This window comes from Gopherus flavomarginatus, chromosome 10, assembly GCF_025201925.1.
Source record: "Gopherus flavomarginatus isolate rGopFla2 chromosome 10, rGopFla2.mat.asm, whole genome shotgun sequence".
Classification (NCBI taxonomy): Eukaryota; Metazoa; Chordata; order Testudines; family Testudinidae; genus Gopherus; species Gopherus flavomarginatus.
The window spans coordinates 40,373,687-40,397,149 of NC_066626.1; the positions used below are offsets into that span (position 1 = coordinate 40,373,687).

Here is a 23,463-nt window from a genome sequence, read left to right on the forward strand (position 1 = left end):
GGGCGGGGCAGAGCAGGGCTGGATGGTTCTCCCTCCCTGCCCCCCATGGGGACTGGTCCAGGCCCTGCTGGGCCTCCCTAAACATACCTTTGCAGCCCCGTAGGGGACCTGCCCCAAAGTTTGGGGACCACTGAATTAATGTTCAGTCCTTGTGCTGTTCTTAAAAATACACTGGAAGAAATGTGAAAAGTGCATTCTGATGGGATCTCAAGGCAGTTAATTCTTTGACTGCGTCTCTTGTTGAAAATATTTATTTCCTCTGTTTTGCTTTTCCTCTTGATTGTTTGTGATAGTTATCTCTTAAATGCTGTTGATGTGCCCACTGCATCTTTTCTAACCATCTGTTGCCACCTGCTGGTGATAGTATTGAGTTGCCAGACTAGTGTGTGATGGTTTCCAGTAGAAAATGTATGCCATACTGTATGTAACTAGGGGCAATCTGGTAACAAACACATGGCAAATGTACAAATTACTTTTCAAACAATCTGCCTTCTGTTATCAGATAGCACCATAATCTACTGTCACCAACAATGCCATTTTTCACATATTAAACTGAATTAAACACTGTTAAGGTGTTCTTGGTTTACAATTATATATGAAGTAAACAAGCTTCTATTATTTATTTCTCAACTCTTATCCCCCTTCATTTTCCTGACAATATAGCCCGTTACACTGGCTTAATGCTTTTATACACAAACACACGCACTCAACCCCCCCACCTCTTAAATGATGGATTGCACTGGTGATCCATGTGAATTAAATAGCCTGAATTAAACCACATAATAGAAGTGGTTTGGAGACAAAGAAATCTACCCACCCTTTTTCCCTGCCCTGTTTGAAATTATCTTTATTCCTTTTTTTAATTTCATTTCTGGTTCTCATGTCAACCAATGACATAGATGAAGCTACTACCATTATAGCCTCATCTTTCTATACCATTTCTTCTCCTCCGTCTCCCACTATAGTTCAGGAAGTGACTAGATGCAAGTATGTGTATATGAATTCTTAATGTTAATCAGGCTGAAACCAGTTAACTTTTAAACTGATTGATTACATTATGCTGGTGCCCGTATGCAGAGATTTAACTTCAGTACCATCAGTTCATTGTTGGGGTTTTAAACTTGGGCCTGGTATTATTAACAAATTCAGATAAAAATGTAAAATCCTAAATTCAGACAATGTTGAATTAAAATTCTTCTTTATAGACTGCCTGGCTGGGACCCATCACTCCATTCTATTCACTTGCATGGTTAAAGCATATGTTGCTGTGACACTTTCAGCACCTTAGGCCATGGCTTCATCTGAGATTGGCGAGGCAGTGCTGAGAGACCAATATCTCAAAGACCAAAAGGCTGAGGTTAAGAAGGTGTTGGAATAAGTCAGAGCAGGATTTATCTATCTTCTATTAGCAAATGATTTTTGTAAAGGATCTTGAGGCTTTGAAGCTGAAAACAGTTTTCTTAGCAAAGTATGGAAACCAAGTGTTGTATTGTTCTCTCTGTGAATCCAGATAAATTCCCACTACTGCTCATTTCACTCCTGTCTCTTTAGTTTCACCAAGACAATGAACTAGTCATACTACATTGTTAACAACTTTAATTTCTGTCAGTGCATATTTAAAATTCAGAGTTCAGCTGGCCTGAGCTTTAGGAGGGGAATTTTTTGAATCCAGGCTCTCTGCCAGCTAAACTCCTTCCTCACCTGCTCACCCCTCTTCCATTCAGGCTATGGATTACTATAGGTCTTTTTCGAGAAAACTACTTTTGCAACATCCTTCAAATGTGGACCTCTGATTTTCAGCCAGTACGTTGCAGCTAGCTACCCCACGTACAGCAGTTTGCTCCAGAAATAAGGACTCTGTTTTCAGGTCTACACAGCTACATGAAAAGTAAGCCATGCTGAGTGCCCACATTTTCTGGGCCACTTACAAATTCCATGTCTGGCTGATTCCAAACAGAACACAATAGTATAGCTAGGCTTGTTGGAATGATTGAACCTTATGTTATCCCAGACATAAGACAATGGTAACTTTTTGACTGCCTCTGCTTGGGACTGAACCTGCCATTCCTAGCTTGGATATGCAAGGAATGCTTGGACAGACAAAATGTGCACATCTGAAGCTTCATGGTTAACATTCCAGTGATATCATCATGAATTTGTATCTTTGTGCAGTGTTACGCTGCGGGTTGGGTGGAACCTGGCTGAAGCTGGTGGGTATAACAGCCACCCTTCATTGGGAGAAGCAGTCAATAGTCATAGAGGCATAGAGTTTAAGACCAAAAGGGACCACAAGATCATCAGGTTTGACCTCCTGTATGTCACAGGCCACCAATACCACCTAGCACCCACACATTAAATCCAGCAATGGAAATGAGACCAAAGGAAATGAGACCACTAGGAGACTAGACTACTGTGTGCCACAGGCAGATAATAGGAGGGACTGGAGTATCTGAGGGTCTTGCAATGGCAGGGAAATGATTAAGTGAGATATACACAAATAATCCTGGCAAGTGACCCACATCCACACACTTCCAATCTGAGTTAGGGGAAAATTCCTTCCTGAACCAACTTATGGCCATTTGCATGTGAACATGTGAGCCACAGCAGCCAGCCAAGCACCTGAGAGCGAGAATGCTCTGTGCTACCTCAGAGCTCTGGCCTGCCCTGCCCAGTGTCCCATCTCAGGTCATGATCACCCCAATGCTTCAGAGGAGAGAAATAAAAAAAACCCTTCCATTGGAGAAAAAATCCCCAGTTAAGCTTCTTTTGGAGTAAGAGACCTAAAACAATAGGAGCCACCAGCCAAAACACAGGTCGAACACAAGGCCAGTCAGCACCTGAGCTATGTGGGCAGAGGGCTTTCACTGAGGCTGAATGCAAACACATAGAGTACTGTTTTGGTGGAGCTCTCTGTGTGTGAGATCAGATGCAGTGAGAAAGAAACAGGAAGGCAAAAGTAAGCGCCAGAGACAGCCAGAGATGCGCTTGTAGCCTAACCCTGAGTGAAAGCTAAGTGAGAGAACATTTTGGTAGAATGCTGCCTGGAAAAAGAGTCTTGAAATACTGAGCAAGGAAACCGTCTCCTGTTGTTTGATTCCTACTTTGTTCAAGGACACAGGATTTTGTACATTCTTTGTAAATAAACAGGATTGCATCAAAGAATATCTGACTGCATCACCAATTTCTTCTCCCAGCTGAAACTGACAAGACTCCAAATTCAGCTAATCACTCAGGTCAAAGAAGATTATGTGCAGCTGAGGGTGTTTTGGGGTTGGGAGTATTCTAGTTAAGCCTTACTTGGATGCTAAGTTACTCTACAAACAATCTTCCTTTTACCATGGAATGGGTTACGCTTAGAAAAAAATATCCCACTGCAAATCAGAGAAGATGTTTGACTGGGCAAATATAGAGTGTTAGTGTTCCTGCACTGGTGCAGTGGCTCTCAGCTGTCATTCCCATAAGCAGGTGGTGTAAAACAATAGCTCAGCAGTCACATTTTCCAAGCTGTCTATCAGGAAGCTGCAGAACCCTCCTCAGTGAGGGACCGTGAAGACTTTGAAATCCCTGCTAGTCTGTGTGTCTAGCTGAGACAAAAGGCCACACAATGAAGATCCACTACACCCACCTCCTCTTCTTTTGCTCAGGTAAGATCATTTCAACAGCTGGTTCATTTTTGGTTTGGTTCATTGCTTAATATGTTGCCCGCTGCTCTTTGTATATAACGTGAATTGTGTTAATAAAGCTTTATGAACTTGCAAGGATGACGTACAAAATGAATAAAATAGTGGCTTCTAAGTGCAATGAGACCAGCTTATTCACATTTGAAGATTAAACAATTGCAGAAATATTCAGATGATTTAATCCCAGTATGCACTGAGTTCAAAAGTTGAGCTGCTTTCTCCCTTCTACATTTGTTGCCTTTTTTCTGCCATGTGCCATGTTTTAGCACAGAACAAAAAAAGACTTTGAAATCTATGGGGATTTTTAGCAAATATGGCTTGAAATGCAATATACTGTAACAAACATTTTCATTTATTTGTGAGGAATACTGATAAGGAAGCTGAATTGATTGGCAGCTGCATGTGTTGTGCTGGGACCTATTAATAATTCCAATTAAACTGTCCCCTAAGAGATTAAGTATTTTGTAATCTTAAATATTTTTCACCAAATTTAAAAAAATGGCTATATTCCTACCAAGCCCTATTAGAATAGAACTGTAGGAAGGATTTTGTTAATTGGATTAATAGAAACCAGTGTAACTCTTGACCTAAATATTACTCTGGGATCATAACATACCATCTAAAACATGACACCCAATACTGCCCTTCCTGTCAGTGGAAACAGGAGCTGTTTGTCTGCATGTAAACTTCCGTGTTTTGCCATCCTAGCATCTTAATAGCAAGAGTTGTGTCATTTCAGTAAATCTGATCCATTTGGAGAAAAGTATTTCATATAGTACAAAGCAGCTGAGACCCAGGAGCAGATTAAGGCTGGATCCTCAGATTCCCAGCTCAACTGTCTTAAAGTAAATCATTTAGAAACTAAGGCCTGGTCTACACTACGCATTTAAACCAATTTTAGCAGCTTTAAACCGATTTAATGCTGCACCAGTCCACACTACGAGGCCCTTTATATCGCTATAAAGGGCTCTTTAAACCGGTTTCTGTACTTCTCCCCGATGAGAGGAGCAGCGCTGAAATTGGTATTACCATATCAGATTAGGGTTAGTGTGGCCACAAATCGACGGTATTGGCCTCCGGGCGGTATCCCACAGTGCACCATTGTGACCACTCTGGACAGCAATCTGAACTCAGATGCAGTGGCCAGGTAGACAGCAAAAGCCCTGCAAACTTTTGAATTTCATTTCCTGTTTGCCCAGAGTGGAGCTCTGATCAGCCCGGGGACGATGCAGTCCCAAATCCAAAAAGAGCTCCAGCATGGACCATATGGGAGATGCTGGATCTGACCGCTGTATGGGGAGACAAATCTGTTCTATCAGAGCTCCATTACAGAAGACGAAATGCCAAAGCATTTGAAAAAAATCTCCAGGCTATGATACAGAGTCCACAGCACAGTGCTGCATGACAAGCGTAACGGAAAGCCAAAGAATCAAATGGACGGTCATGGAGGAAGGGAGGGGGTACTGAGGACTCCAGCTATCCCACAGTCCCCAGCAGTCTCTGAAAAGTATTTGCATTCTTGGCTGAGCTCCCAATGCTTGTAGGGTCAAACACATTGTTCGGGGTGGTTCAGGGAATAGCTCGTCAATTTACTCCTCCTTCCCCCCCCGTGAAAGAAAAGGGAAAAAAATCGTTTGTTGACTTTTTTCAATGTCACCGTATGTCTACTGCATGCTGCTGGTAGACACAGTGCTGGGGCAATGAACAGCAGCATCCTCTCTCCTCCCTTCCCCGGTGGCAGACGGTACAGTGCAGTAGGACTGGTAACCGTCCTTGTCATCAGCCCGTGAGTGCTCCTGGCTGGCCTCAGGTGAGGTTGGCTGGGGGCGCCTGGGTAAAAATAGGAATGACTCCCGGTCATTCCCAGTAGATGGTACAGAACGGCTGGTAACCGTCTTCATCATAGCAACTGGGGGCTGAGCTCCATCAGCCCCCTCCCTTTCATGTGTAAAGAAAAGATTCTGTACTGCCTGGACTATCATAGCAGCGGGATGCTGGGCTCCTCTCCCCCCCCACCACCGTTTAATGTCCTGCCTGGACTCATACTGCTCCCCCTCATTTTATCTCACTAACAAGTCAGTGTTTCTTATTCTTGCATTCTTTATTACTTCATCACACAAATGGGGGGATACTGCAATGGTAGCCCAGGAGGGTTGGGGGAGCAGGGAAGCAACAGGTGGGGTTGTTGCAGGGGCACCCCCTAGAATGGCATGCAGCTCATCATTTCTGCGGGATCTGACACGGAGTGGCTGTGCTCTCTGGTTCTCTGGTACACTGGTTCTCTAGTACACTTGCCCCATATTCTAGGCAGGACTGACTCTATTTTTAGATACCATAAAGAAGGGATTGACTCGGGGAGTCACTCCCATTTTTGTCTTTGCACTCCCGGCCGATCTCAGCCAGGGGCACCCATGACAGCAGCAGACGGTACAGAATGACTGATAACCGTCATCTCATCACCAATTTACAATGGCACAGCAGACGGTACAGAATGACTGATAACCATCTCTACTATCTTGCAAAGGCAAATGAATGCTGCTGCGTAGCGCTGCAGTACCGCGTCTGTTAGCAACATCCAGTAGACATACGGTGACAGTAAAAAAAAGCTGAACAGGCTCCATGGTTGCCGTGCTATGGCGTCTGCCAGGGCAATCCAGGGAGAAAGAGCGCAAAATGATTGTCTGCCGTTGCTTTCACATAGGAAGGAATGAGTGACGACATTTACCCAGAATCACCCGCGACACTGTTTTTGCACCATCATGCATTGGGGTCTCAATCCAAAATTCCAATGGGCGGGGGAGACTGCAGGAACTATGGGATAGCTATGGGATAGCTACCCACAGTGCAACGCTCCAGAAATCGACGCTAGCCTCGGACCATGGACGCACACCACCGAATTAATGTGCTTAGTGTGGCCGTGTGCACTCGACCTTATACAATCTGTTTTACAAAACCGGTTTATGTAAAATCGGAATAATCCTGTATGTAGACATACCCTCAAAGTGAAATCCTGGCCCCACTGAAGTCAGTTGCAACACTCCAATGGACTTCAATGGGCCAAGATTTTGCCCTAAGAACCTGTCCAAGGGTCTGAGCTCAGAAAAAGGATTTTCAGAAGTGCTGACCTCTAACCTAAATCTGCTCCCACCAGCCTCCATTCCTGTTGCTGGATGAAAAGATCACTGGGAGCAAGACAAGCAGCTCTGTGATACTGAGTACAAGGAAACGTGTTGTGCCCTTCTAACACTGCATTAGCCAGGCTGCAGTTTGGTCCCTTGTAGGCAATAGAATTTAGTTTAATACTTTCTCAACCACATGACACACCCCACCTATTTTCACAAGTGGTTTTATTATGTGCTCTCTGCCAGTGTGAAGAGAATGAACTGACTCATAAAAATACGCTGTTACTGAAAATGTCAAGTTGATCACAGCTTCTAGAATATATGCAATATAGCAAAGGGCTTTAGCATTGTACGTTATCCATTTCCCAACCGGTGAGGGCTTGGGTTTCCATATTATGCAAAATGTACAAGGGCCATTTTTACATACCAACTATTAGCTTTCTCTGTGACCTGAAGCAGATGTACACAATCACTTTCTGGAGAAAAGATGAAAGTATGTAGGAATAAGACTGCAAGATGACTGTTCCCTTGTGGCTCTCTCAAAATGACATAGGAACTCATCATGAGGGTACGCGACTGATCAAACTAATTTCTAAAGCAGATTTTTTTCTGTATGTGTCTGCTCAGTGAAAGAGTGAGTGAGCAAGATATGGGAAGAGGAAATGGAATGAACATTAAATAAAGATAGTGTTAGGTCTGTCTTGTCTGAAGTCATGCAAGTCTTTTAATTAAGAGGGAAAGCCTGTTTTCATTTTCCATGTGGATTTGAAGTGACTGACTTGCATGCTGTTGCACTTGAAATTCAGATATAAAATAAGATGAAGCTGAATCAGTCAACAGATGTACACAGTGAGCAGATTGCAGGAACATAGCGTTAATGTCTTAACCACACAGCCATGCTGAGAATCACTTCCAACAACCCCCAGAATGCAAAGCTTAGGATAAGCTTACATAAATAAAATACAACAAGCAGCCACAAGGTGGCACTTTTAGCTAAACATACTAATATTATTTGTGCATGTTCTTTAAACCTCCAGTGTTATGGGCAAGGACAAGGATGTGGAGCCAAGAAAAAAGATGCAAGAAATGCCTGGCAATGAGTCTTCGGTTTGCTTAACTACCCAAAATGCAGGGTGAGATAGGATTTAGGAGTTCCATGAAGCCTGATTCCAACTTTGATGGTGGGAGTTCTTGATGTTTGTTGGTCTCCTGAATGGAACTGTATGTGTTTTGAATGATACTTACTCTTGCAAGCAAGTATTACTCAGAATCAGAATGGGTTATCATCCCTGATGACTATGAAGCAGCCTAAGACATGGTCTGCAAATAAAAAGAAGCAGTAAAATAGTAAATAAGCTTAGTAAATAATGGTTAGATTCCCTCACTAAAATGGCACATGACCTTATATCAGTAATATTTGCAGGATATCGTTACCAAGATCGTAATATATTTTATCACTGTCTTACTGATGACATATTTGCTGTTCTGTAGCTGGGCTGATCCTGTGCTCTGAACATGAAACTCGGCTAGTTGAAGATTTATTCAAGAACTATAACAGAGTAGTGCGCCCGGTGGACGATCATCGTGAGGCTGTTGTAGTCACAGTCGGGCTGCAGCTTATTCAGCTTATTAATGTGGTATAGTATGAATAATGATGTTTAACTGTGTTTGTTTATATGAGCTCATCAAACATTTCTTCTGAATAAACTTTTTCCCTAAACTTCCTGTTTGTTGTTTGAAGGATGAAGTAAATCAGATTGTAACAACCAATGTACGCCTGAAACAGGTAACCTCTGAATCTCATTATTCTTGCTATTCCAAAGCAAACTATTGCCCTGCACCTAATCAGGAATGTGCTACTCTCCAGACATAAATATTACAAACACAACATTTTCTGTTATGGTTTCCTGAAGCAGCTTAGGCAGATGGCAGAGCTGACTAATGATTTCTTTATACAGTCCTAGAACCTTGAAGTTCCATTAAACAACGTGGAGCTCCTGACAAAAGACACTTTGCATTTGACAAGATGCCCTTCTCTGATATTGTTTCAAACAGCAGATTTGTGTTACGGTTATTTTAGATTATTGAGGTCATCATCATGTATTGTTTGAACATATATAAGAAGGCGGGATTGGTAGAGGGACACATTCAGTACTTTTGTGCGTATCTACGTCTATCAATGGCATGACCATCAGTAGATCTTGGGAATATTAGATTTAGTTCCAGCAATACTGTTAACATGTTTCCCCTGGATAAAATTCTTTTTTAGCAATGGACAGATGTCAACCTAAAATGGAATCCAGAAGACTATGGTGGGTTGAAAAAAATTCGTATCCCATCTGAGATAATCTGGCGCCCCGATCTTGTTCTTTATAACAAGTAAGTAGTGCTAATAGTACAAAAACTCTGCACAGAGCCTCATATAACTAAAAATTACAGAGTCTGAAGTAGAGGAAGGGGACCAATGATCAACCTGGTGTTTTTTCAATACCTATTTGAACACTTCATATGTGTCTGAATGACTAGATGAGATGAGCATCATTTGGATTAGTAAATGGAAAAGATTGTGAGAGAGAGAACATCTAAAATAGGGTCTGAGACAGTTATAGCAAGTCCAGTGCAGGACAGAAAACCTGTCTATCCTTAGAAGATCAAGACCGAATTCTTGGCACTCACCCTCCTTATAACCTAGTGACAGGGGAGTTACACCCTGGTACTTCAGGTCTGAATTTGATCTATAGGTTTTATATTCAATGAGCCAAATTCTCCACCCAGTTACCTCAGAGCAACCCCTTTACCAAGTATATACCCTTTCCAAGTCTCCTTCAGATAGATACTGTATTATGTGTATGTCAGTTACGCTGTCCATGTCACTGTTAATTTCCTCTTTCTTTTGCAGTGCAGATGGTGAATTTGCTATTGATCAATTCACCAAAGTTCTTTTAGAACATACAGGCAAGATCACGTGGACGCCACCAGCAATTTTTAAAAGTTACTGTGAAATTATAGTCACACACTTTCCATTTGACCAGCAGAACTGCAGTATGAAGTTGGGGACTTGGACGTATGATGGTACAGTGGTTGTTATAAATCCGGTATGAAACAACTTTTTAAATGAGAGTACCAGTAGACACTGACTATTTTAACCTGAATTCTTTATTCCCATGCCTTTTTTATTGATTTATTTATTTATTTAAAGTCTCTGGTTTAAATGTCAATTGTAAACTGCTCTGATTGAAAAATAAACAGGTACTGAATTACTGAAGTTATTAATGACTGATGCCAAAATATAGAGTGTACTACCAGCAGTATTCAGCACTACAGGTTTCCTACAGCTATTCTGCACACATTTAGTGCATAGACTTCATGGTCAACAGCTTGGCTAAAGCTTAGAGAGCCAGTTCCTCAAATTGGCTCAGCTCCATTGACTTCAGTACAGCTATAGCAACTCTTTGTTAGCTGTAGTAGTATTAGGGCTTAGTATTAGGATACAGCCACTAGATTGCACATGTATCAGTAGAGGGTTGACATTCTCACTCCTGGACACACAAAAGAGTCCCTTAGTCATATACATTGTCTGTCTGTCTGTCTGTCTGTCTGTCTGTCTGTCTGTCTCTCTCTCTCTCTCTCTCTCTCTCTCTCTATAACCTTTACCACTGTGGCAGCCAAGTGCCATTTCTAGATCCACTTTATAACTACCCTCTATAACTACCCTCTTGGTTTTTAAAATTCTGTGCCAACTTGCTTCACTGACTTCCTAACTGCCTATTCTCCAGCCAATTAACTCCACTTCTTCTCTTTGATTCCCTTCAGTCTCTCTGCTTGTTTATTTCTAGAGGTTGATTTTTACCTGTGATTTCCTACCTGTCCCACTTGGAACCACTTCCTTTCTCTTTAGATATTTCACTGAAGACTCCCTTTTCTCTTTAACTTGATTGTAGTGGATGCTTTCTGTAAAGCATTTAGTTGAAATGTGTGTAAAAGGCACAATATTAAAATAAAAGTAACATAGAAAGGAATAGCTGGTTGGTTGGTTGGTTTGCTTACAAAGCCAGAAGCACAGGATTATACTGAAGTTGGTTTCACTAGGAATCAATGCCAAGTTTTAATTTATTGGTCAGTAGCTCTAATATTGAGATTTACTATTTATCCTGTCAGGAGAGTGATCGCCCAGATATGAGCAACTTTATGGAGAGCGGCGAGTGGGTGATGAAAGATTACCGGAGCTGGAAGCACTTTGTTTACTATGCCTGTTGCCCTGACACTCCATATCTGGATATTACGTACCACTTCCTCATGCAGCGTTTGCCTCTCTACTTCATTGTCAATGTCATCATTCCCTGTCTGCTCTTCTCATTTTTAACTGGGTTAGTGTTTTATCTGCCCACCGATTCAGGTACGTGCATTTATCACGTTACTGTCATAAGTGCCTGATTCTCAAAGGAAAGAGGAATAACTAACAATTAAGTCAATGGGACCTGTCAGGATCAGGCCCTAAAGTGATGGACACTATAAATCTAGCTGAGGAACAGTTTAAACTCTAAAACTGCTATTATGTAGTCCTGACTCAGCTCCCTTGGAAATCAGTGGTAAATCATCCATTCAGTTTTACTGGGAGCAAGGTTCAGCTGATTGGTTTTGTGTCTTTGAAATTAATATATTGAATATGTTAATAAACAGTCAAATGGTGACACTGGAAACCCTGATATAGCATGTTTGAGTTAGGGGAGTTAGTTAAAGTTAGTTTGTTTCGCTCATTAGCTTTCTGATGGCACGAATAAATATATTAAGCAACCCTGGTCTCTTTCTGGCCTGTTGTGTGCTCTCTAATCTGAGAAAAGCACCTGTTCACTGCAATCATTTCTGGTGCTTAATTTGTTTTTAATCCATGCCAGGATTTTGCCCCTTATCTTTGGCTGTTTTTTTTTTTCTTCAATTTCCTCTTATGACAGGTCTTAGTAGCTTTTAAAAAAAAAATAGCATGCCACTGGACTGAACAGAACAAAATGAAAGTTCATTGTGCTTTGTGGTTCAGTTTTGTCACCCTTAGTGCTAAATAGCATTGCCAACCCTTCAGGATTGTCCTGGAGCCTCCAGGAATTAAAGATTAATCTTTAATTAAAGATTATGTCATGTGATGAAACCTCCAGGAATACATCCAACCTTAGTCCTAAAGGAAGTCTCAAATACTGCCTGAGCTCTAAGGCCATGTGCTCTCTTGTGCATTCAATCAGCCCACGGTGAGGCTGCCATTTATCCAGAGCAAAAAACAAAGCCACCTGTAGGAGCAAGCCCTGATTAGAGGCTGGGTTTACTCACTTAACTCCTGCAGCACATACTCATGCTCATAGCAAGTGGGTTGTCAGTGCCTTCAGCCTGTCCCCAGTCCCAGTTGTGTCCTGGCAAACTCCAGCTTGATGCTGGATGGCGTTGATCCTAATTTGGTTCCTCCACAGTGGCACAAGAACATGAATGACCAGCCAGATTTGCTGCTTCTTGTAATGCAGAGAGATAAAAGTAGTCCAGATGTATAGGCATACATTCAAATATCCAAAATGTACCAGGAACCAGTCACCCACGAAATCACGCTTTGTTTCTCTCCCTGATTAACACCCTCTGCACTGTATCACATTAATGGCAGTGTTGTTGTTTTGTTCTGCGTGGCAGGTGAGAAGATGACTTTGAGCATTTCTATTTTGCTGTCTTTGACTGTGTTCCTTCTGGTCATTGTGGAGCTGATTCCTTCTACTTCAAGTGCAGTGCCTTTGATAGGCAAATACATGTTATTTACCATGGTGTTTGTCATAACATCAATCATCATTACCGTCATTGTAATCAACACCCACCATCGCTCCCCAAGTACCCATATAATGCCACAGTGGGTGAGGAAGGTGAGGAAGGTTATTTGTGAATTTCTCTACTTGAGCAGGGCCTTAAATATTTCACTCTGAGGTTTATGCAATAAAAATCTCAAGGTGTTGGGGGGAATTTCCCAATCCAGATAAATCTCAGGGCTCCCTGGCTGGGCAGCAAAATCACTCCTTTAAGTAGCAAAATTGCCTATTGTTGGGTAGACTACCAGAGGGAAAACCCAACACCTGGGAGGCATAAGAGACAAAACCAAGTGGCAGCTGTGGACACAGAGAAGGAATTAGGTAGGTTGCTTATATAGCTTTTTGTGGGAACCGACAGATTATCAGGCTGCATGACTCCTGGCCCAGCCAGTGGCCAACTCCATCAGCCAGCTGCCTGCCCAAGTGTTCATTGTGGATCCACAGAGTGGAGCTCAACTGGATCTCCCATGACAACTCCTCAGCCCATTCCCTACTCTCCTGTGAAACAGCATTACTCCAAAGTTATTGGGAAGGAAGGGAAATCTCCCTCTCCAGCTTAAATGATGGTCACGAGACCTTACCAAGACTCATGGCAGAGTTGCGGGTATGTCTCCACCTGGGGAACCCAGACCATCCGTGGCCACTCCTGCTAGTCTTTCCATCACACAGCTTGCATGAACTGGCATTAAACTATGTAGGCCAGACCTACCACATACAGACGTATACCTTTAAAATTGCTCCTGTCTTGCAGTGGAAATTCTTTTTTTTTAATGGAACTTTTACAAATATTCTATCAAATCCCTGCAAGGGTTAGGGAATTTTAAAAGGCCAAGTCTGTACATGCTGTGTGATCAGGAAGAAAAACCTCCACCGATTTAAAGAAGGTTGTGAAAATGTGTGTGTATGTAAGTGAAACAACAGGATAGCCGACAAGAAAAATGGACAAGCAAAAGCAGGCCAAAGGGATTTCTCTGCAACGTTTCTAGACACTGTGGGTCAGATCCTCATTTAGTGTGTCTCAGAATAGCTCTATTGAAGTCAGTCGGGTTACACCAGCTGAGGTTCTGGTCCTGGGTGTTATACTCCAGTTATGTTTGGATCCTGTTAAATCAGTATACATTTTATATGGCAGCAAGAAATTGTTTCCTGAAAATGTGTGAGAGGCTTGTGTATGATTCAGTAAGCCCCAGGGCATCAGATTTATACAAGACAAGTAAAGTGTGACTAAGGCTTGTGCAGTGACATACTTTCAAATGGAATTTCTAGCAAATCCTGTACGGGAGATTATTTGCTAGTTACGAATGTTGCACCTGCTTTTGTCTGTTGTAATGTCACATCAGTAAGACAATCTCCCTAAACTAATACAATTTATTTTTTCAGATTTTTATTGACACAATCCCAAATGTTATGTTTTTTTCAACAATGAAACGACCATCCAGGGATAAACAAGAAAAAAGGATTTTTACAGAAGACATTGATATTTCGGAAATCTCTGGAAAACCATGTCCTGCTGCCATCAACTTCCACTCCCCACTTACCAGAAACCCAGATGTGAAAAGTGCTATAGAGGGAATCAAATACATTGCTGAAACGATGAAATCAGACCAAGAATCCAGTAATGTAAGGCATTTTTTATGTGTGATTCATCCCTCGCTTTTAAAATAAGACACTTTGTTTTCTGGGAATAATAAATCTTTCCATTTCTCACAAATACACCCCAAACATAGTTTCTGCTGTATCAAAGAGCCCTGTTCTTCCCTTGATGCAATGTGTAAAGAATGATAAATAAAAGTTACAGATGACAACTGAGTCTTTGAAAAAAGTTATGCGCTAAGATTTTCCACGTGTAGTACATGAACTCAGAGAGAAGTGAGCACGGGTAGTTAGAATAGTTTCAAGGAAATTAACAATATTCCAAAACAGATTCCTAATGCAGGACATTTTCCTAATATAATAGGCAGTTTGCAGTACACTCAAAGCTGCGAAATAAACCTTAACAAAACTCCATGCTAACAGAAACATTCTTATTTCACCCCTTCAGATCTTAAATGTGATCTGCAAATGTTAATTCCAATTTTGATAAGCTTTGATTTTGTGGATTCAATGCTCCAAATAATTCCTATAGGAGGGGCACATAATAAGCATCTTTTTGCACACTCTGGCCTTTTGTACAGTACCACCTAAATGAAGGCATTTCCCAGGAAAAACTAGCTTTTCCCCTTTTCTGTGCTAAAACCCTTATTTATAACCCCTGGTTATATACTTCTGTCCTGAGTTGTTTCTAATATTTGGTGGTTAACTTTAATAACTAATACAGCACTTATCGTTTTGAAGGCTCCCAGAGACTTCTCAATTATATGCAAAGAGCACCATTGAGATGCAGATGTTTTTGGATGGGTGGCAGCAGCAGCTTGAGCTTGGGGCTTGTTGGTGAGAGAATTATTTTGGGCACCTGCAATTTAACTAATTCATTTTGGGCCACAGTATGAAAAAAAGTGCAAAATTCTCCCCTGAATGTTTGACTGCAACGGAAATGCTGGCTCAGATGAGATAGTTAGAGGTTCAGTCAAATACTCCAGTTTGCATCTGAGTTCATTTTGTGGGTGAAAACTGCACCTGAAAAAAGAGAGGCCTGACCTCAGCTCTTTTGAAGATTTGCACCTCATTTGTAAAGGAGGCTCTTTGAGTCACTGGCAGCCTCTTGAAGTGAAGCTCAGCTGTCTGTGTGATCTGTGCATCATTTCTAACATTTACAAAAGGTTTCCAAAGGCAAATTCCAAAACTAAGCTGGGAGTTTTAGCCATTCTGGCGAAATGTAGCACTTATGAAGTACTTGAAAATAGTAAGTGATTATCACAGTCCCAGTGAGAACTAGGTAAATCTAATAGTCAGTTTTACAGATGGGGAAACTCAGGCAGAAAGGTTGGAAAAGCCTCAGGTTACAGAGAGTCATTGTCACAGGCAGGATTAGATAATTCCTATGTGCCCACTCCCATGCTTGGCACACTACTCTATGCTCAGCGCACGTCCAGACTAACCCGCGGCATCGGCGGGTTAAAATCGATTGCTCGGGGATCGATATATCGCGTCTAGTCTGGACGCGATGTATCGATCCCCGAGCGCGCTTACATCGATTCCGGAACTCCATCAATCCGAACGGAGTTCCGGAATCGACACGGAGAGCCGCGGACATCGATGCCGCGCCGTCCAGACGGGTGAGTACCTCGATTTTAGAAATTCGACTTCAGCTACGTTATTCCCGTAGCTGAAGTTGCATATCTAAAATCGATTTTAATACCTAGTCTGGACATGGCCTCACACTGCTTGTCTCCCCACAGACATTGCTTAGCAAAAGAGCCAGTTCAGAACAACTAGCTTGGAGGTCCTTGTACCGGCAAAGCCAGCTCAGGCACCATTGTCCCCCAAAACTCTGATCTGAGTTTGGCTCCCCACAAAAATCCAGGGGTCTATAGAAAAGGGTGTAGTGTCCTGAAGGTTGCTGGGTGGACAAAATAGGGACCATGAATAACCTAAAACCTTTAAGTTAAAATGGTGACTGGTTTTGAACACTCACAATTGGCATATACTTACTTTCAAGGCTCACTTTGCAGTCTAAAGGGTACTCAGATTGAGTTTCAAAAGAGCCTAAGAGATTTAGGAGCACACGTTCCATTAAAAGCCAATTGGAAGGCACTTTGAAAATCTTCTTTATTTAAATTAAAACCCAGGCTAGCGTTGATATTTATAAGTCCCCAAAATGTGACCAAATGTTTCTAGTGTTCTGAAATGCCCACTTTGGCAGCTGTCAGCACACTGCACAGTGGTGTGTGGGAAGGGGGTAAGTGTTCAAGAGTCTTGGCCGGAAACACCACAGCAAATCTCTGCTCTTACGAAACGAGCAATATGATCTTTTAACCACTATAGAACACACACAGAATCTCTGTTCTTAAGGCTGCCGTGAAAAGGAAGGTTGAATCATCCCTTAATTTGAACTTGTGGGTCCGGGTAGCGTAGGCATTGCAGACCACTTGTCACTTCAAAGAAAGTGAGTATTTTTCCATTATAATATTAGAAGCCAGAGAGACGCTTTCCTTTGCACAAATCAGTAATTGCCCACACTTCCATATGCTGCCTTGTGAGGAATATAACTCTCAGGAGGTTCTAACTGTCTCCTCTTTCTTTCATGCCCAGGCTGCAGAAGAATGGAAGTTTGTTGCAATGGTAATTGATCACCTTCTCCTTGGTATCTTCATGTTTGTTTGCATTATTGGAACATTGGCCGTGTTTGCTGGTCGTCTTATTGAATTAAATCAAGAAGGATGAACATTAAATCTAAAACGTGTACTACCCCTGGCCAGGGGTAGCACATTTTTATTTACTTCATTGGCTTTTATTGAATACAATTCATTGTTCTACCTGTTGTGTTCTTCCCCGCTGTCTGAAGGTTGCACAGCTGAGAATCACTTCCCACGGGGAACAAATAAAGGAAAAATTAAAATGATGTTTTCCACACTTGGCATTTCTGAGCCACCTTCTAGTGATGTCTCTTTTGTCAAAAGAAAAGGATCTGTGCCACTGACCATGTGAAAATGGCTGTAAACCGGGTTCTGACCCATTTTAATAATCTTAAAAAACATTAATGTATAAATAGAAGGTTTAACTTTGAAACACATTACGGGCCAGATTGTGGGGCCAGCTGCAGCCCATGTCAATAAGGTATAACTGATGATAGGATTCTTCACTTCATGCTTTATCTATGCTTTAGATCAGTATCTAAACTTACCTTTCAAGCTGGCTTTAAATCTCTGATGTGCGGTTTCTGTATTGGCCATGTCACAAATGACCCATCCATTAGCAAGAGACATGCCACCAGCAGAGGACTTTAAAATTCCATTGTGATTTTCAACTACAGGTGACTGTGAAAAGTGCTTCTGCCCATGGAAACTCTGCTTGGCTCAGCAAGAAGGGGGCAACTTTCCTTTCAGGTGTTGTAGCTGGAATCCAGCTCAGTACAGGTGATCCACACAAGAACTCCTTGCTGCCAAGTCCTCAAGGAGCCACGTTAAGGAAGTTTCACAGGTAGAGCAACTGTGCAGAGGGAATGTGCACCAAGTGTTCATAGAGCAGGTCTCTGTGCCTGTCCCAAATAGCCTGTACAAAGGGAAGCTGTTGGAAGCAGGCCAGGAGCCGGATCAGTGTTTAAAGTGGTAATTCTAAACCCCTCATGGGGTGGCAGGCAGGCTGTGGCCACTTTTGGCTGAAATAATGGGTGTGGTGAGACTGGTCATGGGCAGGTGTCATGGATTTGCCCCACCACAGAGTTTTCTGAGAGATTAGATGCAGTAAGACCTATTCCTCGGTCCCACATCTCCTGTCCCCCTGCATGCTCATTCCCCTCTTCCAACCTCAGCATTCTTTCTAAGGCCTGGTCCACACTACACAGTTAAATCGATTTAAACAGCGTTAAATCGATTTAACTCTGTACCCGTCCACACTACAAGGCACTTTAAATCGATTTTAAGGGCTCTTAAAATCGATTTCTGTACTCCTCCCCAACGAAAGGAGTAACCCTAAAATCGATATTACTATATCGATTTAGGGTTAGTGTGGACGGAAATTGAAGTTATTGGTCTCATTCCTTTAATGTAGCTACCCAGAGTGCACCGCTCCGGAAATCGATGGTAGCCTAGGACCATGGACGCACACCACCAAATTAATGTGCCCTAGTGTGGATGCATAAAATCGATTTTATAATATCGGTTTTATAAAAACGGTTTTAGTAATTTCAATTTTATGCTGTAGTGTAGACGTAGCCTAAGTGTGTATCTCTACTGCAAGCTGCAGGTGTGATTCCCAGCTCATGGCAACATACCCGCACTACCACTGATTGACCGAATATATTAAAAATACAGCGTAGCTGGAGCAGTGGGAGGGAAGTATGTACCTGTCCAAGGCCACAGGCACATACTCAAGGTGGGTAGCCCCTCCCACCAAATGTACTGCTATGGCTATGTGCTGCTTTTAGCACACTATCTCGATCAGCGCTAGCATATATTTCCTCTAGCTGGGAATCATCCCCCTAGCTGCAAGTATCAACGCACTCCAAGATGTAGTTATGTTGAGGGATGACTTATTTGAATTTAGCCTCCTTGTGTCTGCGATTTCTCCAGTTAATTCTTGACCTGTAGATTGTTCCCCATATTCAAAATGCCAGCTGTGTTGACAAACACACAGGTAACATGGAATTGTTTCTGTTCCTTTACTGAAAGAGACCCCTTCTTAGAAGCAGTTTGTGGATGCTCGTTTTTCTGAAATGAACATTTGCTCTCTATGAATATGCTCTAATGTTGGCCTAAAATGTTGTACCATTCCTGCCTTCAATACATTAACTGGGATGTTATCTGAAAACTAACACAAAAGGAGAGTGCGCACAGGGGAAGGAAATCCAGTTTCTTTTTTGATCAAATAGTCACAGCATGTGTTTTGATGTTTCCACCCAGCTGTGTTACTGAAATCAGAAGTCAGAGCAATACTGCACCACAGAGAATGGGTGCAGGTTAGGCCAGGGCACTGGGCTACAGAACCTCTCAGCTTTAGGTCGCTGGTTGAAATATAGACCAATTGAGTAGTAACTTATTCATTACCATATAGGGGCTGTTGTTTGGCCTGTGTACAGGCCCGGCTTTGTAATTTGAGGGGTGAGCATGCTCCTGGGAGGGGAATCAGGTCATGATTTTGCTTCCTTTTGTCATCCTGGTGCCAAAAAAGGAGATAGGGCCAGCCAGTGAATTGCAGAGCTGCAGCAGGATGTCAAGGTGCCATGCAGCCTCCTTTTTTAACTCATGCTTAATGCCAGCATTGTATTCTTATGAAATGTTATTCTCCATTAAATATGTTTTCTAAGGTAAAAACACGCAAGCCAGCAGTTTACAAAGTTAATGTTAAAGAAGGAAGGCGTGTGTGTGATGTACTACTAAAATCACCAATGCTGTCATTATTGGTTCATTTCTTCAAGGCTTGTGCTATGGGTAAAACCTTGGACTGAATTATCATTCTACCCTGGTTCCTACTAGGTCAGGAATAAGGCAAATTGGCATGGGAGCATGGGGACTTGCTTTGCCACTATACTGATTGTACTTGGTCTATGGATAGACAGAGGACTCAGTCTCCAGTGCTCTCAAGCTCTCGATTCAGTGAGGAGCATGTCACATTAGACTGCTCAATATCTCTATATACATCCTGAAGATGTTTCTTTGTAAAATATATCTCAGAGGAGACTTTAATATAACATTATGTGACAAAATGGTGAAATAAAAATACACCATTTTGAATAACAATGATAAACCAGAGCAAATGTGCTATTTCTCATATAAGTTAGACAGCAGCTCCGCCCTGTGGTAAGATGGAGTACTGCTGCTTTTGTGAGTGTGAGCCATTTCTGAAATATTTGCTATTGGGGGGATTTTTTTAGTCAGCATTGAACTAATGTAGGTAACACATATATGTTAATTAGTTTTCCAGTATTAGGCTTGAAATTCTCCCTTTTCAGCCTATTTTTCCTGAATCGTGAATAGAAATGAAGGGGAAAGGATTGAAATTAATTACTACTCATTCAAGATAGCAGGCAAGTAGTATTGCTGTCTTAATGGTGCTGAAGAATTTGCTGCAACTTTAACAAAACAGCTTTGAATGTACTATTGTTCCTCGAGAATTATATTGTGTGTTTGCATGGTATAGACATTTGCAATATACTATGGACTAAATTCTTCCCTGTTTTAATATGGTGGAAACTCAACTTGAATGGGGAGGGCGAGGTTTGGGCATGGGGATGTGAGCGGAAGAGGCTGGTGTGCAGAGGGAGCTTGGGCTATGGCTGTAGGGGTGGTGGGTGAAGAGAAAGGGGTCAGTACTCACCTTAACCTTGGAGATGCACAGCAGGCTTGGAAGAAGCACACTCAGGGCACCTGCAGCAGAATGGTATCCACATGCCCTGTCCCAGGCACCCAGAGTGACCACCCATCGAGCTCCCTGCTCCCCATGCTGGCTGCTTCTTTTATACAACTGGCAGAGGCTTCTGCCCTGGAGGGGAAGCAGCCTTCCCCCATTCCCAAAATAACTCAGCTCACCCTAGCTGTCCCTTCCAAGCCCAGCCCAGCTGCACCCCCACCTCCAGGGACTACCTCTCCCTGGCAGTGAGCAGGCTGGGCCAGAGGAAGAGCAGGGCCCAGGCTACCCTGTCTTGTGCCCTCTCAAGTACAGAGGAAATATTGTGTGGGCAGAAACACAGATCACCCCCCACAATGTTTCCTTCACTAGCCCCCACTGTCCAGTTGGTTCTGCTGCCCCAGTGCCAAACTATATGCTCAGCATTTTCTGGCGGATGGTTGTTTTGGTGAGCTACAGCTCCAAAACACAACTAAATAAGTTCGGTGTCTGGACTAGAGTCCTGCTATTTGCAATACTCCACCAAGTGTTTTCACTACCTGCTTTGCCCTATTGAAATTATTTGAGAAAGAAGGGAAACTCCCAAGTCACATCTTGCCATTCTCTGGTACCTTTGAGTCTCTTAGCCCTATAAACCACCACTGAGAGTTAAGTGTCAAGGCGAGGTCTCTGGTGGCGTGCTAATAGGGCTAGCTGTATTTCTGACCTCACTGTGGTCTCTGACTATGTCTTCACAGGCCTCAGGCCTTGTGCCTTTACCTGTCCTCAGGTAAAGTACACAGGGTACTGTAGTCGAGCAGCCAGTCTATCTAGTCCAGTGCTTATCCAGCAGGTCTGACTAGATTGGGTACCCTCAGCATTCTTCCCTTCGCAAGCTTGTGACCAGCAGTGAAAACAGTGACCCGACAACTTTCTTAAAACATTGCTTGTTCTTAGCAGTAGGAACAAAGCATTAAACCTAAGAAAAGGAGGACTTTAAAATAGCAAAAGGTCTACACATCTATATGACCTTGAATCAAGCCATCCTCTTGATGGGAACCTGACATGTCTAACTTCTCCCAGACTCTCCCACAGCAGGCTGTAGGGTCTCAGTCTAAAAAGGCTGGCTCTAGCTTTGAGGGAGTGTGTGTCTCTTTAAACCCTCTTGAGTCTTTTGACCCCTTCACAGAGACTGATTTATTCCTGGGGGAAACCTGTCTGGCAAACCAGCAGGAGGTTGTGCCAGAGCGTCAAAACAAATGGCTTTTGCATTGTCTCTCAAATGTGTGCTGATAAATGTACATCAGGGTCCACCTCCCCCTTCCTGGGTGCATTTCCTGACAATCCTTTTACTGAATTACCACAATATGTGCATGCAGCAAACATCACAAGGACCCCACACAATATTCATAAATTATGACCAGCAGTGCCAAATCATCACAGCTGATATTAGTAATTCCACATCCTCCCTTGGTGGCTTGTACCACTGCCCAAGGGTTTGCTTCTGTTGGCAGACGCAGGACACAGAGCTCAGATCATAGTGACAGACTAACCCAGGGTAGGGTGTGGCAATGCAAAGCTGCCACAGCCAACTAGACCTGTCTCAGAAGCGAGCAGTGCTAGTCATTGGATACACGCCTCTTGGGGGAATCTATTCTTTTTCCACTTTAGATTAAATTCTTTCTCCTAACTAACCAAAGAAGGGGGCACCTCAATTCTCTTAAGATGTGCCTTGGTAGGAATGATTTATATTTTGTTCCCCAAAAAGTCTCTAGAGGATATTGAGGCTATAGGAAAGTGTCCAGTTTGTGCCACCTAAAGAGGCAGATTGGGCTGGAGACCCTCTAACAATGGGTTTCCTCTCTAAGGAAATCAGTTTGAAAATATTTGGTGCAATCTGGTCTATCCTAAAGGCATGATATTTGCTCTTCTACTTTTAGGTCATCCTTGGCAGGGACGAGTTAGCTGTATCCAAAGAAGGAGTGAATCCCATCAGAGGCAGGGAAATCAGCTGATCAGCCCTTGCTAACACTGAACTCAAATCGTGACAGACAGCTCAGTTCTTCAGAGTGGATTTTACCTGGGCCTTTTGGTTTGAATATTCATTGTTTTCTATAATCTCACCCTTCCTGATTTACCTTAAATACTGTTACATCAAGCCCTTTGTCATTAGTATCTGTAGACCAAAACAATGTACTGTGCTATCTGTTCTATCTGTTACTTGTCCTCCCCACCCTCTTTGTTAAAGTCAGTTCTACTCTGAACAGTGTGCCTGTAAAAACAGCTTTGGGGAGGATCTAACCTGCTCTGTTTACATGTAATGAGAGGTCTACAGATTATTTCTAATGCCCAACCCTGCAAGCTCTACCTGGAATCTTAACACTTAACTCTCTTCTCGCTAATTGGTGTATCATCCGCAGTAAGAGATGCTGCCCTGGGTTCCACCTGTACAACCTCATTTTCTTCAGATTCTGCCATCAAATGAATTGTGCAACTTTATGGCCTTCAATAGGCAGAATTTGGCCCTGCCAACTTTGAATGTAATACTGTGCTATTGTTCTGCAAGAATTATATTGCGTGTTTGCATTTTATACACATTTGCAATATGCTATGGACTAAATTCATCCCTGCACTCATTGCTGTTTCCTCTGCATTAACATCAAGAGTAAAAAGTTGTGAAAGCCTAATGTTGGTGCTAAAGTGAACAGTGGTTTGAATGATTGCACGTCCATCCACTGTAGACGTGTGCATGCCTCAGCAGTATCCATCGGGGCAGTGTGAGCACCTGCTGGTGCCTTGTACTGCTGCATGTAGATATAAAGGGCTGCACTGCCGCCACCCCCCTCAGTTTCTTCCTTCTGCTAGTGAGGGTTGTTGAAGCCCCGATCTTTGTATCTGCAAGTC

The 23,463-nt window shown here is 42.6% G+C and overlaps 1 protein-coding gene across 2 annotated transcripts; it reads left to right on the forward strand.

Moving 5' to 3' along the window:
* Positions 1-3,488: 3,488 nt before the first annotated feature.
* CHRNA1 (cholinergic receptor nicotinic alpha 1 subunit) lies at positions 3,489-17,137 on the forward strand. Of its 2 annotated transcripts, XM_050969037.1 has the most exons (10): positions 3,489-3,644; positions 7,840-7,935; positions 8,294-8,439; positions 8,544-8,588; positions 9,072-9,181; positions 9,702-9,897; positions 10,961-11,198; positions 12,470-12,693; positions 14,017-14,256; positions 16,828-17,137. In XM_050969037.1, the coding sequence occupies exons 2-10, from the start codon at positions 7,929-7,931 to the stop codon at positions 16,957-16,959; spliced, it is 1,338 nt and encodes a 445-aa protein (XP_050824994.1). In that variant the 5' UTR covers positions 3,489-3,644; positions 7,840-7,928; the 3' UTR covers positions 16,960-17,137. The 2 variants fall into 2 exon arrangements, with proteins under 2 accessions (XP_050824994.1, XP_050824993.1); XM_050969036.1 differs by lacking the exon at positions 7,840-7,935.
* Positions 17,138-23,463: the final 6,326 nt, after the last annotated feature.

Excerpts from the sequence above, each read along its gene's own strand:
- CHRNA1 (XM_050969036.1), top strand. The coding sequence starts at position 3,605 with ATGAAGATCCACTACACCCACCTCCTCTTCTTTTGCTCAG. Across the intron at positions 9,182-9,701 it reads GATCTTGTTCTTTATAACAA|TGCAGATGGTGAATTTGCTA; the intron begins GTAAGTAGTGCT and ends TTTCTTTTGCAG. Across the intron at positions 11,199-12,469 it reads TTATCTGCCCACCGATTCAG|GTGAGAAGATGACTTTGAGC; the intron begins GTACGTGCATTT and ends TCTGCGTGGCAG.